The sequence below is a fragment of the Engraulis encrasicolus genome, chromosome 15 (genome assembly GCF_034702125.1).
Source record: "Engraulis encrasicolus isolate BLACKSEA-1 chromosome 15, IST_EnEncr_1.0, whole genome shotgun sequence".
Taxonomy (NCBI): Eukaryota; Metazoa; Chordata; class Actinopteri; order Clupeiformes; family Engraulidae; genus Engraulis; species Engraulis encrasicolus.
Genome location: NC_085871.1, coordinates 3,584,125 through 3,600,000, shown reverse-complemented (window position 1 = coordinate 3,600,000; position 15,876 = coordinate 3,584,125). Strand labels below are relative to the sequence as shown.

The window sequence follows — 15,876 nt, the reverse complement described above, 5'->3', positions numbered from 1 at the left end:
CGACTTCCTGCCCATGTATGGCCTCTACGAGTACCTCAGGTGAGAGCCAATGGGAACATGGAAGGGATGTCAACCAATCATAGGCATTACATTACATTACATTACATTATATTAAGCAGAAGTTAAAATACTTGTAGCTTGTTCCGCCATCTTCCTGTTCAACATACATCATTGTAAATGAGGGCTGGGCTCTCAATGATTCTTCGAGTTTAAATAAAAATGAAATGAAAAAAAAAAAAAATACAGATGGTGTAACTTCAATCTGCTCATTACCGTGCCGGGCCGCGGCAGCGTACCGTGATCATTACACCCTGTGGCCATTCGGAATGCGGGGGGCAGTATAGCACCGCTTTTGCAGAGCAGCGTCTGCCTGTGCCTGTGGTCTGTTTGTGCTTCCGTCCTTGCCCGTCCCCCAGTTTTAGTAGTAGTAGAAATACAGTCAGCAAATTGCATGTTTTATTTAGCATTGGGCATTTGATAGGGCATTTGATAATAACACAAGTGTGAGCCCTAAACAAGACCACAATGTGAATTTAAACTCGACTTTTTTTCTGTCTTGCATTCACCGTCTCCCAATCCGTCCCTCACTTATTTCAGCACTATTCAAGCCAGGAACGGGTATCCTCAGGATACAGAGTTTGCATACCTACTACAATTTGAACCGGTAAAGACAATTAAAACCGAGTCAATCAGACAGGAACACCATTGTAATTAAGTGTGTCCCGTGACGCCAGCATGAGAGAGATCGAATTTTAAATTTGGCGACGACATTCTGTCTTCAAAACTGGCATCGGCCGCTTCCAATTTAGGACCATAGGCCTATTCAACCGTTCCCACAACCTCACTGATCACAGTTGCTTCATCTGTAATGCCAGGGCTAAGAATAACGAAAATAGCAAAACAGAGTAGGCTAATAAACCGTAATGGAGAGACTGAGGAGACATGAAATCAAGCGGCGGAGTTCGGACCATTTTGAGTGGACCGATGTCGCTTGCTTTGTGTAGCCCTATCAAGCAAGCCTGTCTGTCTCATTTGTGCGATGAGCACAAAAACACAAATTGAACCACTCGTATAGTGTGAGTCAAACAGACATGAACAACATTGTAGCCTAATGAAGTAGTGCCCCGTCATGTCAGCATGAGAGAGGTGATTTTACATTTGGCGACGACATTCCGTCTTTAAAAACTGGCGCATGCCGCTTCCCCTATTGCAGGTTATTACCTGATCTACACTGTCGTTACCACAAAAAACAAGGTAGCACAACTTAATACTATTACTAGCCTATATATCTGGTAGCCTAAATAGTAGGTTGAAGACGGGGGTATTATTGGTGCACTGGTTTTTTTTTGCGAAGCAGAGTAATCTGCTTCAGTGTAGCTCATTGTATGTTGATCCCTCCCTCAGTTTTAGGCTACAAGTGGAAAGAGTCAGCCAATTGCGCGTTGCACGTAACATTGGGTAGGCCTATTTGATAATAACACAAGCGTGATCCCTAAACAAGACCGCCAGTCGACGGTGTTTTGTTTTCATTATTCTGTCCTGCATTCACCGTCTCAATTCCGCTCCTAACTTATAGGCTAAGTGATGTCTGTTAATTATTTCTGCACTACCTATTCAAGTCAGGAACGGATATCCTCAGGATAGCCTACGGACTAATAGGTTGAAGACGTTTTTTTTGTATTGGTGCTTGTGAACATTTCATCCTTTCAATGCGCTGTTGTGCGCGATCGACGGGATTCCGGTTAACTGGGGATGCACACATGACAATACATCTGTTACACCAGGTGTGGCTAATCATCTGTGATTAGGACTGCAAATTCAGTTGCTTCGGTGGAGATGCGAACCAACAGTATGACTGGGGAACTATGACTCCTTCGGAGGCTGGATAACCTGTCGCGCCACGACATGTCACAAAAGGCTGTGCAGTCCCGTGCACTGCACTGCACTGCTGTAACCCACCCCTCCCCCACAGACAAACATTCATGTTCTGAAAAGTTCAACACGTTCTGAACATTTTAGCCGCTTTGCATTAAGTTTTCGAGCAGACACTTGTCCACGGTGACGCAACATCGAAAGAGAAACGCTGTTCACAACCTAACTGAATAAAGATTTCATTTAAAAAAAACCACACAGCATTTCTATGAAAATGTGCTGGGTGACCACACTGCCTATGCCTATCCAGATGCACGTATAGCAACAACGAGAAAGAGAGGGAGAGACGGAGAGAGAGAGCGATTAGCGCGTATCTGTGTGTGTGTGTGTGTGTGTGTGTGTGTGTGTGTGTGTGTGTGTGTGTGTGTGTGTGTGTGTGTGTGTGTGTGTGTGTGTGTGTCGGGGAACATTTGAAGTGAAAAAACACCCTCCCCCACTTCAGCATCAGATGTTGGTGGTCTACAAGTCAATATGCTTACCCGACTATCTTGTAGCCCAGTCATGAAGTTCATAAAGCCATCGGTAGCCTATAGGCCAAGTTATCCAAAATCCCTCCGCAAATTTCTGCATTGCCTGAGTTCATAGGCTAAAACAACTTTATTTAGGCCTGACTTATTTAGCTCACTTTATTAGCCTTATTTAGGCCTATTATCGTATTTAGGCTTTAACGTGGGCCTATTTTACAAAATATCGAAAGAAGGAAAAGACACGACAGGCAAGTTGAGGCTTACTGATCGTAGCCTATTACAGCAAATCGAACATGCGCTTTATGAACACACTAGCCTGAGGGCAAACATCTTCTTGGCACTATTGAGATAACCAGGCCATGCAGGAATTCAACTACCTGGGCCCACACTAAAATACTGACAGACTACAATTGCTTGGATCTTCAGTGGGTTTTGTGGGTCCGGGGGGATGGGTGGTGATGGCACGCTTGATGTAGGCTATTTTTCCCCACCCCATGCATGCACGCGGACACACAGGGTCGGGACATTCACCCAATGAATGACTGAGTGCGGCTAAATATGCCTGTTGCATATCGTAGCCTAATTATTCACACATCACGTCAAGTCACAAATTAGTAGTCTCTTGCAGTTGACCTATGCCAAATTAACGTCCTCCCTGTAAGGCTGCACTAATTCAAACAGGTAGAGGAGTCGGCTTAGCCTATAGCCAAAGTCTATAAAATGTAGCCTATTTTTTGTAATTTCCAATTATCTAGGCTATTTTTACGATAATGATTTGTTGCGCTACGACGGTGCTCAAGACAAGTTGGAACATAGTCATCTCAAGTGCTCCCATTTTATTTTGATCCTGCTTTAAGTCAATGGGCGAGAGGGACGGATGAAACGGGTGTTTCATTCGTCCCGACAGTGTCTACTGACACTTAAATCCCTTTTGCCTGTAAACCTGACAACTTTCATACTTTCAACTTTTCAACTTTTCATACTTTCGGATAGGCGATGTTAAAGTTTTCGAGTAAATCGCAGTGTTTCATTCGTCCCGAGTTTCATGAGTCCCTGCTCTCCCCTACTGCCTAAACTGTTACAGTTTAAATGCGTCCTCTCCAAACAGTGTGTGTGTGTGTGTGTGTGTGTGTGTGTGTGTGTGTGTGTGTGTGTGTGTGTGTGTGTGTGTGTGTGTGTGTGTGTGGGCGAGAGAGGGAGAGAGAGAGAGCGAGGGAGAGAGGCGCTTAATTCCCCGCAGAAAGAGCAAGGCGATGTCTCCAAATATTAGACAAATGCATCTTATTTTAGTTAAGTAGACATCAGGGATGTATTTTGCTTAATAGCAACGCCGACCTGATTGGTTCATATTGCTCTGAATAGCCACAGAAGGCTAGGCTATATTTTAATGGGTTTACGCGCGCGAGGTCATCTAACTGTGGTCACAGTCGCCAGGTGCTATTATGAGAGGAAAACTATAGCACGTTGGCAAACATTAAAGTCAGTTTAAGCCATGCATATGATGAACCAGTTTTCTTGTTTGAAAAAACACACTTCCCGGTGCGCAAGGTGCATGCATTTCTGACTGACCCAGATGAAATCGCATGAGGAACTCCATGATTATGAGATGACATTGCATATATTTCCCAGCATATATTTCCCCTCTCTCTCTCTCTCCAAACCCAGTTGTACTTGGACTCACTTTTAACACCGCTGGCCTACCCAGGTGAATCGCAGCACACATTGTTTGCAGTGAGCCGTGCCGTGTGCGAGTGCTGTGCAACTTCACCCCTAACGTTTAACCTAGACTAGCGAGTGCAGTGTTGTAAATCACGTGGAATAAGCGCAGCGATTACCTGCGTAGCCTACTTAATTATGGAAGTGAGTGTCATTTGGACTGCCTATGGAATCAAGCCTACTGTCACCAAGCTCTTCCTGTCTCCCCAGCCTCGCAATGGATGGACACCTGGCCACCGCTCCTCCGCCTCCTTCGGAACGGATGACTGTGGGGGGGATCTCCAAGGAAATTTGGAATTTCGGACTTGTATAGATTTGGGGTGCCCCGGGACTCTTTTAGATTTCTGTTAGTTAATAAATATTATTTTAAAACTCAATATTTGTGTCTTGGCGTAGGCCTATTTGTGGTGTACAGTACTCTCCAGGGTATTTGGTAACAAGGAGAGGTGTCGCTGGAAAAATGCGCACTTTCTCACCTGCGACACAACCCGACAGTTGGTTACACTTAATTTGAGCACGAAAACAGCAATATCAGTCGCTTGCTAATTTTTGCCAATGTGACAACATTAAATTCATTAGGGAAGTGTAGGTTAGGTTATTGCCCCAGCTGTTGGCGATGTGAGATAAATAGCCAACGCTTACACGCTCAAACGAAGCGCTGTTAGGTTACTGCGGTGAGGTGTATTGCACTCTCAGTAATTTTTACCAAACGAAAAAAGTATCCACAGCCAGACAACAAGTCTGAAGTTGCAATACTAGAAAATATTAGTTTCAAATCTTGCGATGCGATAATCGGTATGGCTTCTGGCTACACTCAATTTGCATTTTGTCAGAGCTTGCACATTAATGCAATTCATCCGATCATCATTTAAAAAAAAAAAAAGAAAATTCATTACATTATTTAGGCTATTCTTTTTATGACTCTTCCTACTTCCTGGAGGTGTTCTCACACAATTTATAGGCATGTTGTTATCCGCTGAATCTGTGCGTGCTGGTGAATATGAGCATATATTAATATGCCGTCAGCATCGTAAAATATTCCATATGGTAATAAACATTTTGGACGTCCAAGCTCACACGGGAGCGCTGCAATAGGTAAGCTGTAGGCCAGAGAGAGAGAGAGAGAGAGAGAGAGAGAGAGAGAGAGAGAGAGAGAGAGAGAGACTACCACGTGGTAAAGCGTATAGCGAGCGCTCCCAAGTGCCACCCGGCGGTTGTTTGGGTACACTGCAGCTAGGCCCGGTACGTACCGAGGTGGATGACGTGGCATTACCTCGGTAAAGGGTGTGCATTGTAGGGGGACCGACTGTAGAGCTTGAAAGTGACGTCACTTCCCCCGATTTCATGGGACCTCAAGAGCGTTTTTAGCCGAAAATCTTAACATGTAATCCAATGGCGGTATTAAAATGATATTTTGACCCCCTTCGAGTTGTGCCACGAGCTCCACATATGTTGTTTCTGATATTTTTGTTTAATTTTTTGTTCGAACCCCCAAACTTTTTAGAAAGCTGTGTTTCTTCACATTTTGCATGCAGACAGCCTCGGAACAAAACATTGATACTTCTGCATGAATAATCTTTATCTTAATAATCTTTCCACCGATCGCCATAAGGGTTTTGGTTTTTTTGCCGAGAATTGGGTCAATAGTCGTGTATTTTGAGCCTGGCCACAGCTGAAACGTTTCAGCTGTGCTTTTGAAGTTCTTATTTCTCTTTGATAATTTCTGATATTTTGTGGTCATAGATTTCTAGAAAAAAGTGTAGAATACCAAAATGATTTGGCTGAAAGTAGTTTGATATTCTACTATTTTGTGAGTTTTTATATTGATTATGATCATCATTAAAAAGACATGATCCAAATAGAAGTAGGGAAAGATCCATAAAGTTCTGCACTGAATCCTCTGTCCTCCCAGGCATGCCCTATTTCAAAGCTTCTGTGGTTTCTTTGTGTTTTCAGCCACCTGTCGAGTTGACGTTCCAGAATGTCGTGTGTCATACTATTTTGTGTTCTGTGTGCTCTGTGTTCCCCCCTCAAGAAGTTTGAAAGTTCCAGAATGTGGTGTGTCATAGTATTCCATGTTCTCTGTTCTTTGTGTTCTGCCCTCAAGAAGCCTGAAGGTCCTTGAATATGTCCCATGCTCTTTATTCTTTATGTGTGGTTATTAGGAAGTCTTTAAGTTCCCTAATTCGTATGTTGTGTCACAGTGTTCCATGTTCCCTGTGCTCTGTGTTTGGCCCTCAGGAAGTCTGTGGTTCAGCTGGACATGGGCAGTACCAAGAAGGCTCTAGTGGTGCCGGCCTTCGAGACGCTGCGCTATCGCCTGTCCTTCCCCAAATCCAAAGCAGAGCTGCTGTCCCAGCTGGACATGGGTACTCTCTTCACCTTCAGGTAAAAAAAAACACAGACTCTTCTTTCTCTCTCTTGCTCTCCTTTGTTAACTCTCTCCTTCTTTCATCCTGTCTTTTTTTCTCTCTAGCACCCTTTCATGCTCATGCCCCTGAACATGATTGCACATGTTGAGTGCATTCGCATAAAAGGACCAATACAAGATCCAGATTTTTTTTTCTCTGATTTTTTCTCCATCCAGGGCCACGTGTCACGTGAGGCATAGTATACAGGAGAGAATTCCAGAGGTAGTTTTCCAAAGTTACAATGGCAAACTCCATTTTATTTCAATATAAATATTTTTTAGTTGTTCATGGGCCTCTTGTCGAAGTCGAATTTGTTCGTAAGAGCCCCAGAAGGCACTGACAGTGGTGAAGGATACTTGTAATATAATACAGAGCTTTTCCCCTCATCGTTAGGGGCAGACGCCGGACAGCTGATGGGTAATATTTTTTGGGTGGCTATGAATACTGTGCATTTTTAAAGCTATATTCATTACCTCAGCCTGTAATTCCACCCTATCAGGTATTCCACAATTGCCAGACTTCTTGCCTTGGACTTCTTTTTTTTTTGAAGAAGAAATCTAATTGAACCCTCCAGAGTGCTGCTAATAAAAAAACATAAATCCTAGACTTAGCCGAAGCAGCACCACGTTTAAAAATGCACCAAGGGTACCAGACATAGTGTGACACTTAAAAAATAAAAAATACCCTCCACTTTAGCCATCTAAATTATGCCAAGATTGGGTCAAGAGGCAGCTGCCATCGTTACCAATTTAGCAGCATGCCACCGCTGAGAACGTTGAGCATTGGAGTGTAACCCTGCCGCCCATAAATCTGTCCCATATGCCCACGTTGCCAGTGTGGTGGTACCACCAACGCTGAAGGGCAATGGAGAGATTTTGCAAAGAGATGAAACCATTGCTATAGAAGAAGTTGCAACAATGTGAACTTATTATTGCAGACTGTTGCAAGGATTTGCAAATATCGCATTGCTGCCACTGCAACAGTTTGTAGGAACATTTCTTGGGATTTATTTTTCTAATTTGATTGACATTTTGAATCAATATTTTTTACTTGTATTTAACTTAATTGATTATCATTAGCACTTGTATGACCTTTGCTAGTCGTACAGTTTCTGTGGAGTGTTGTGTACCGCATTGTATAGGTTTTAGACTCATCATGATCATGACAATGCAATGTCTTTGTCAGATACCATGTTTGGATGAAGGGCCATGCTCCCACCAACTTTGCAAAATGGCGGACGGCCACCACGCCGTATCGCGTGCAATGGGAGTCGGACTTTGAGCCGTACGTGATGGTGAGGAGGGACTCCCCCGAGTACGACCGGCGGTTCGTGGGCTTCGGCTGGAACAAGGTGTCTCACATCATGGAGCTGGATGCCCAGGTAAACACACCTGATAGCTGTTTCAGTTGTCACTGTTAGCCCCTTAGGCGTGCACAGATAGGGATGAGGTAGTGCTAAAGCACCTGCCCTTTTACTTTACTGGACAAAAAGTGCCCTTTTGAACGTTTGTTTTTTTCACAATGTACTGTGATCAATATACAGAAATACATAATATGTAAAATCTGGCCTCTATCGGCCAGGAAGGAAGTTCCACCTTTCCACTCCCTATCTCACTTCATGGCTAAGGTGCCCTTGAACAAGGCACCTAACCCCACACTGCTCCAGGACCAATACCCTGTACTTACAGTAAAACAACTGTAAGTCGTTTTGGATAAAAGTGTCAGATAAGTGTAATGTAATCTGAGGATACAGTACAGTCGAAGAGTAGCCTACACATAGTTTTCTGTTGGCCAAATATAGTCCATACATACACATACAAGCTCAGTGGCTCCACATAAGCAATGCTCCTGCATACCAGTGGCAGAACAATTGCACACCGGGCACCCAGGGCAAAACACTGATAGGGCCCCCTTTACAGCTACATTAGGGCTGCCCCCACCCATATGGAAGGGCCCTGGGGAACATGCCCTGCCTGCCTCCCTATAGCTCCGCCCCTACTGCATACTGTAACTGTGCACACAAATCCTGTTGCTTCACATAACATATTTCAGATGCAAGTGGTGTGTTATCTATACCAATGGGATTAGATGACACATGTTCACAGCTGTTACAAAAAAAGACAGCATCTGTGCATCTGTTTGCCGACTACTGCACAAGTCAGCATAATAGTATTGTATTTTGACGGGGCAGCCGTGGCTTAATGATTAAAGAGATGTGCTTCAGATCAGAGGGTTACAAATCCCACCCTTCCACTCAGTTTATCCAAAGTGACTTACTGTTATTTACAAGGTATTGGTTACAGTCCCTGGAGCAATTGTGGGGTTAGGTGCCATGCTCAAGGGCGTAAGGGTGAGATTTGAACTGGCAACCCTCTGATTTTAAGGCCACCTTCCTAACCATTAGACCATGGCTGCTCCAGATCATAAGTGATATTGAGCCTTGTATCATCAGGTCACAAGTAACAGTAAATGACGGGAGGAAACAGTTAGACTTTTCCCCTTAGTGTTGGTCATGCATGGCAGTGGGAGAACTGCAGCTGCTATCTTCTGAGTGTCAACACTCTCAACATCATTCTGTTGTATTGTACTTTTGACCAGGTGTCTTTTTTGTCTTTTGTTTCTCTTGTTCTTCACCTTCTCCAGGAGTACGAGTTTGTGGTCCTGCCCAATGCCTACATGATCCACATGCCGCACGCGCCCAGTTTCGACATCACCAAGTTCCGCTCCAGCAAGCAGTACCGTGTCTGCCTGAAGACGCTCAAAGAGGAGTTTCAGCAAGACATGTCCCGGCGCTACGGTTTCACTGCCCTAAAATACATGACTGTCGAACACAACAGCTAACCTAACCATGCTACGAGTCTCACCACAAACATCTCCTGAAGACTAGTGATCGGAATATGCGGGGAAAATGTCGGAGAAAGTTTGGAGAATATGTTGTTCCTTTCAGATTTTCTCTCTTACCCCTCCTAGGACACAGCCTTGTCCTGACTCTGTGCCAATGTGGAGGGGCCAGTGTGACTTTTTTAGTGGCGGTCCTGTCCCTACTGTCTTGGCAGTGGAGGACTTTTCTGCCTAGAGTGCCATCCGTCCTAGCCCCAAATGGTGTTGTCAGCAGGAAGAACAAAATTGTTGAATGTCTCCTCTGACAAATACCCCCCTCTACTATATATCTCTCTCTATTTTTTTTCCCTTGCTGTTGGTCAGTCCGGCGCTCGGGGATCTTGCTCACTGGCCTGTCATTTATTTACTGAAGGAGGCTCTGCGGTGGCAGGGATGGGGACAGAAGATGGAGGACAGAGATAGTGGGGTGGCGAATGGAGAGGGATGCCATGTGACGGGGCTGGTTTAGAGAGGGAGAGAGGAGAGGAGACTAAAAGGAGGAGCAAACCAGAGAGGAGAGGGGAGGAGAAGAGAGGAGGGGAAAGGAGGGGATAAGAGCAGAGAGCAGAGCAGGGGACATAGGAGAGGAGAGGAGAGAGAGGGATGGCGTGTGGTGGGGCTGATTTAGGGGGGTGGAGGAGAGGAAAAGAGAGGTTGATAAGAGGAGCATGGAGCGGAGCAGGGCAGAGCAGGGGACAGAGGAGAGGAGAGAGGGGAGATGACAGCCGGTGACGGATGATGGTTGTTCCAGGGCACAGCCGCTCTCTGTGTGTCGGTGACCAGGAGGGCAGCATTGCTCTGCAGACACCCAGCTGTTATTGGGGGTGGGATGTGGGGGTGTGTGTGTGTGTGTGGGGGGGGGGGTGTAAATGCAGTCTTGCCCGATCATGAGCGGCTCTGCCTGGAGGGCAGACAGACAGATAGAGAGAATGCCTGGCCTCGCCTTGCCTTGGCTGGATAATTGCTAATGGAGAGCTCAGACTGAAGCCTTGAAAAGTCATTTTTGGGCTGGTCTGTTTGTGTGTTTGGTGATGTGTGGGGCGTGTGGGTGTGTTCGTCAGTGTGTTTTTTCCTTTATGAGGCTGTGTGTGTGTGTGTGTGTGCGTGTGCGTGTGCGTGTGCGTGTGTGTGTGTGTGTGTGTGTGTGTGTGTGTGTGTGTGTGTGTGTGTGTGTGTGTGTGTGTGTGTGTGTGTGTGTGTGTGTGTGTGTGTGTGTGTGTGTGAAAAACACCTGCTCATTCATCCGGCCAATTTTCTTCTGCATTATTTCCTTGCGCGGCCTGCAAACGCAATTCCAGACATACGAGCGCAACAGCCCCATTTATTTCATGGGTGGCTGAGGGTAAACAGAGACTGGGAGAGCAGATGAGGAAGGAAAAAGAAAGGAAAAGGAAGGAAAGGGAGGGAATAAATGAGGGAAGATGAAAATGGGGAAGCAAGGGGGGGAATGAGAAGGGATGAGAAGGCAGGAGGTGCCTGGCCAACAAAATGATACCCTACACACGAGAGGCGCGATGGCCTAGCCAGACTTTTGGAATGGATGTAATTAGTTTTGGGGATACGGGCCACACACAGAGAGAGAGAGAGAGAGAGAGAGAGAGAGAGAGAGAGAGAGAGAGAGAGAGAGCGTGAGAGAAGATGAGACATCCATCCTAGGTTATTCTTTCCAAACCAAGCCCCTTCAGTCATCCCACATTCATCTCATGTTTTCCTCCTCAAAGTTTACAGGGACTTAAAACTGTAAGATCAAACAGAGACACCACCATGGACAAAATTACTCCAGCATCCCAATGACTTGTCTGGAGCCTGCTTTGTGTCTCCCCTTTAGAATAAAACTTCATGGTTTGTTTCTTTTTTCTCGGTTTTCAGAACTAGTTTGACTTTGCAACAAGGACAAATCACGAGGACAATCTTCAAAGACTTGGAACCCCGTCCGGTTTTAAGAATCATTTCGATGGAGGATGTTACGATGACAGATGTTGTCATTTGTGTTTTTTGTTTTTGCTTTTGTTTGAAACAGTGTTGTGTATTTGAATGTGTTTACAGGTCTATCGTTTTTTTTTTTAAAACGTCAGAAGAATCAACAAAACTGCACTAACTTCACAATTATTTGAAAGAAAAATCTGAGTGAGTTGAAAGGATAGTTTGATAACGTTTGATGTCAAAGGGAACACAAATGCACAGTGCAGCTGCATCTCTATGAATCAGAATAATGTAGACAAGTTCATTTATTTCAACACGCTGCCAAATGCAAGATCAGGCCTGACAACGCACTGAGGGCATAATCATGAATGTTTTATTTATCAGAAGGTTGACATTTCTGTATCGGAACTCCCCCTTTTTGTTGATGTTGTGTAAATGTTCAATTTTCTGAGATTATGAGATGTATGGTACAAGAGAGAGATGTATTAGCTGCAAGCTGTGATCATCTACTGTAAATTAAGGCAAACACAGGCTTGTATTTTATTTTATTTTATTTTGCATTTGTGCATAAAAAATAAAAAAGGTGTGGTTACCTTTTCAAATTCAATTAATGCAATGAACTTTTCAATGGCATTCTAATTCATGAAGATACTATAGCTCCATTGAGGCGAAAGTCAAACTAGGGCCCCCTGTCCTTTCTTGTTACAATGCAATGCAATACAATACAACATGTATTCATATAGCCCAGTATCACAATTATGACGTTGACTTAAAGTGCTTTCAAAATACACATACACATACACACATACACACATACATATTCACACATTCCACACAAGGTCTGGAGGCTGCCATATCGCGCGAATTGTCCGGGTTTCATGTGAGAAAGTGACACACACACACACACACACACACACACACACACACACACACACACACACACACACACACACACACACACACACACACACACACACACACACACACACACACACACACACATAAACACACACACACACACACACACACAGAAACACAGAGAAACACACACACACACACACACACACACAGAAACACAAACAAAAACAATAGTCCTAAAAAGATCTGGAAGCAATCGTAACATAGTCTAATTTCATAGCATCAAGACCAAGTTTACAGTACTTGCTTTATGGCCTCTTGCCACAGTGTTGCCTGTCTCCCTGGAGAAAACAATAAAGCCGACGGCTGTTTATTGGGCGTTATGTATCATTTGCCATATCTATCATGTATCGTGTCAGTTGTATCTATTCAAACAAACTTCAGGCATCGCCTCCCTGCTCCACGCCTCCCTGCTCTCTGATTGGAGAGAGACAGGGATCATGATCTGGTCCCATGCTGAGGGTAGACCCAACGCTGTCTTTCAGATTGGAACGATTGTGCAAAGCAACATGGGATTTCCCAGGCTTCTAGACTGTCAATGTGATAATGATCTTTAAATTGTGCTTTTGCAAGATATATGATATGATATGATATGATATGATATGATATGATATGATATGATATTATCTTGATACTTAGCTATATGACATGTCACGAGGCCAGAAACAACAGGACAGGAGAAACTAGTTTGACTTGCACGCTTGGTGTTGTTCAATCATGGTAGTGGGAGAAATACACCTGCTATCTGATGAGTGTTAACACTATACTGTGCCATATGACTGCATACCCTGACCGGCCACTTTATTAACCACACCTTTCCAACCGCTCATGGACACAAATTACTAATCACACAATCATGTAGTGGCAACCTAATGTAATGGCATGGATGTTGGTGACAGATGAGATTGGTTAGTTTGAGTATTTCAGAAACTAGTGGGATGTTCACACACAACCATCTCTAGAGTTTACAACAGTCAATGATTTAAAAAAGTCCCTTGGCAGTTCTGTGGGCGATAATGTCTTGTTTGTGCCAGAGCTCAGAGAATGACCAGACTGGTTCGAGCTTATAGAAAGGCAGCAGTAACTCAAATAAACCACTTGTTACCCCAGAGGTATACAGAAGAGAATCTCTGAATGCACAGCAGAACCCACAGTCAAACCTCAAGGCGGATAGGCTACAGCAGCAGAAGACCCCACCAGGTGCTACTCCTGTCAGTTAAGAACAGGAACATGAGGCCATAATTCACACAGGCACACCAACATTAGCCAACAGAATTTTTTTTAAATGTTGCCTGGTCTGATGAGTCTTGATTTCTGCTGTGACACCCAGATGGTAGAGTCACCGTCAATAACATGAAAACATGGCTGCATCCTGCCTTGTATATATGGTTCAGGGTGGTGTAATTTCTTGGCACTGGGCCCCTTAGTACCAATTGAACATTGCTGCAATGCCACAGCACAACTGAGTATTATTGCAGGACGTTAAGGCAGTTCTGAAGGCAAAAGGGTGTCCAACCCCGTAATAACAAGGTGTACCTCATAAACTGGCTGGTGGGTGTATGATACCCTGTATATACCGTTACAGTTATCATGAGGTTGATTATAAAGTGTGTTTTTTCTGACATTTGGCCTTGGTTGTGATTTTGATCTCCTTTCGTGGCTTCATGTAACTGCTGCCAGCAAGCTCAGCCAGACATACAAAATAATATATATTATATAATACAATGGTTTAGCAATAATGTGCCATTTTTGGAAATAAGATTATTTTACACCCCTCCTAAGTTAAATGATTGAGTTTTACCTTCCTCCTGTTTTTCCATCCATTCTCTGCATGTGGCTTTGCAAATATTACCTCCAACCTAGCCTAACATTGAACCTATGGTTCCAGCTAGCTGGAGAGGTGTAATGTGAGCTTATTTCCAAAAATGGTACGGTACAGTTTCAATAAACCTCTTTTATAGCACCTCAAAAATGACACAGTGCAGTACAGTATGTGTACATTAAGGAGTGCACTGAATTGCTATGAAATGGGAATTAACTCTTCAAACTCAGTGGTGTCAAACTCAAATTCACAGTGGGCCAAAATCAAAATCTAGGATGAAGTGGTGGGCTGAACTCAATATGTTTTCTTTTTTAAAAATTGGGCTAAAATTGTGCATACACACACACACTTAACGCTCAAAGACAAATTCAGTCATGGTAGCTCGTGCCAGAACATATTCTGTTGTATGAGTCGGAGATGTTACACTGGCCTCTGCCCACACGCCAAATTTCATGTTCAAGTTATGTTATATAAAGTACGTATTAATGGTGTGTGTGGGCCAACTGTAATACACATTTGAAATGATCACCTGGGCCAAATAAAATGGCCCCGTGGGCCAGATTTGACATCCCTGCTCTAGTGAACATCTGCAGTGGCTCTGGTCAATCATCTCGCTATGGAGGGGGTTCCCAACCTATGCCAACATGGGGCCCACTTGAAATTTTCACAACTATCCGGGGCCACCTTTGATCCAATAAACAATACAACTACAACAAATGAATAGTCAATAGCAGTTACACACACATATATTATTTTGATTTTAAGGAAATTATTTGAAGGCCCACTTGTAATACTTTCATAGCCCACCAGTGGGCCGGCCCCTGTCCACAGTTTGAGAATCACTACACTATGGAGTGATTTTGATGTGGATGCGTGTGTGAGACAACCTTATGGGTGGAAAAACACAACTCTGCTGACCATTTCGCTCTCTGGAGGGCCGGTGGCTTATTTGTGTTGTCAAACCGTGTTGAAATGCCATTTACTTCTGTGCAGTCACCAATTTCGCTTGTGACAGTTTGTGAGAGAGTATGCAGCCAGCCAAGCAGTCAGGCATCCACATGTCTCTGTATGTCTGCCCCACATACCAGAATGACCCAAGCATGCCATCAAGTTATAACTTATCAGATAAGAGGGGAATTATCTGGGAGTGGGATGACCCAAGGCTGGCCCCAATCTTTGAAATCTCATTGGCACATTCAGCACCAAAGCTGTCATGTTGACCAACCTCATTTGAGGTTCCAGATGCCCTGTTGTCAGTGTCTGAGCCATCTCTCCCCATACGAATATCTTGTGTTATGATGTGGCACGATTTTTCAGGGAAGCGGAGGATGAAACAATGTTGAATACGTGAAACTTGTTTGACTGCACAGACCTGGAGAGATATGACACCACTAATGAATCATTAATGATAATAATTATAATAATTAAAACCAATCAAGAAAAAAAATGGGGGTGCGAGCAGCTATGTAGTCAACTTTTTTTGAAGTGGGTATACTGTATATTTGAGCATTTTTTAAGTGGGTATACTGTATATTTGTGCTATTCAAAACAATGGATCAATCAATTTTTAGTGGGTATACTGAAATCCCTGAAATTTAGAAGTGGGTATACTCCGTATACCCGCGTTCTACGTAGACTACACCACTGGGTGTGAGTGTGAGTTCATCCATCCTACATTATTGACAGCAGGTGAGACGAACACAGGGATCACCAGGGCTGAATTCGAAACGGGAGGCAGTGACTCGATGACTCTCCTCCTACATAAACAGGTCACTGATCAGATAGGTCAAGTTAGCTGATGAGGCAG

General features: G+C 44.0%; 1 protein-coding gene across 1 annotated transcript in view; it reads left to right on the top strand.

The window, feature by feature from the left end:
- The window catches only part of LOC134463641 (xylosyl- and glucuronyltransferase LARGE1), a 178,553-nt gene extending 168,551 nt beyond the window's left edge, over nt 1-10,002 (top strand). Inside the window, exons 12-15 of the mRNA XM_063216828.1 lie at nt 1-39; nt 6,357-6,503; nt 7,712-7,907; nt 9,170-10,002. The exon at nt 1-39 is cut by the window's left edge and continues 240 nt beyond it. Of these exons, the coding sequence (XP_063072898.1) occupies nt 1-39; nt 6,357-6,503; nt 7,712-7,907; nt 9,170-9,367 (580 nt within the window). The 3' untranslated portion in view covers nt 9,368-10,002. The remainder of the gene's footprint in view (nt 40-6,356; nt 6,504-7,711; nt 7,908-9,169) is intronic.
- The last annotated feature ends 5,874 nt before the right edge of the window (nt 10,003-15,876 follow it).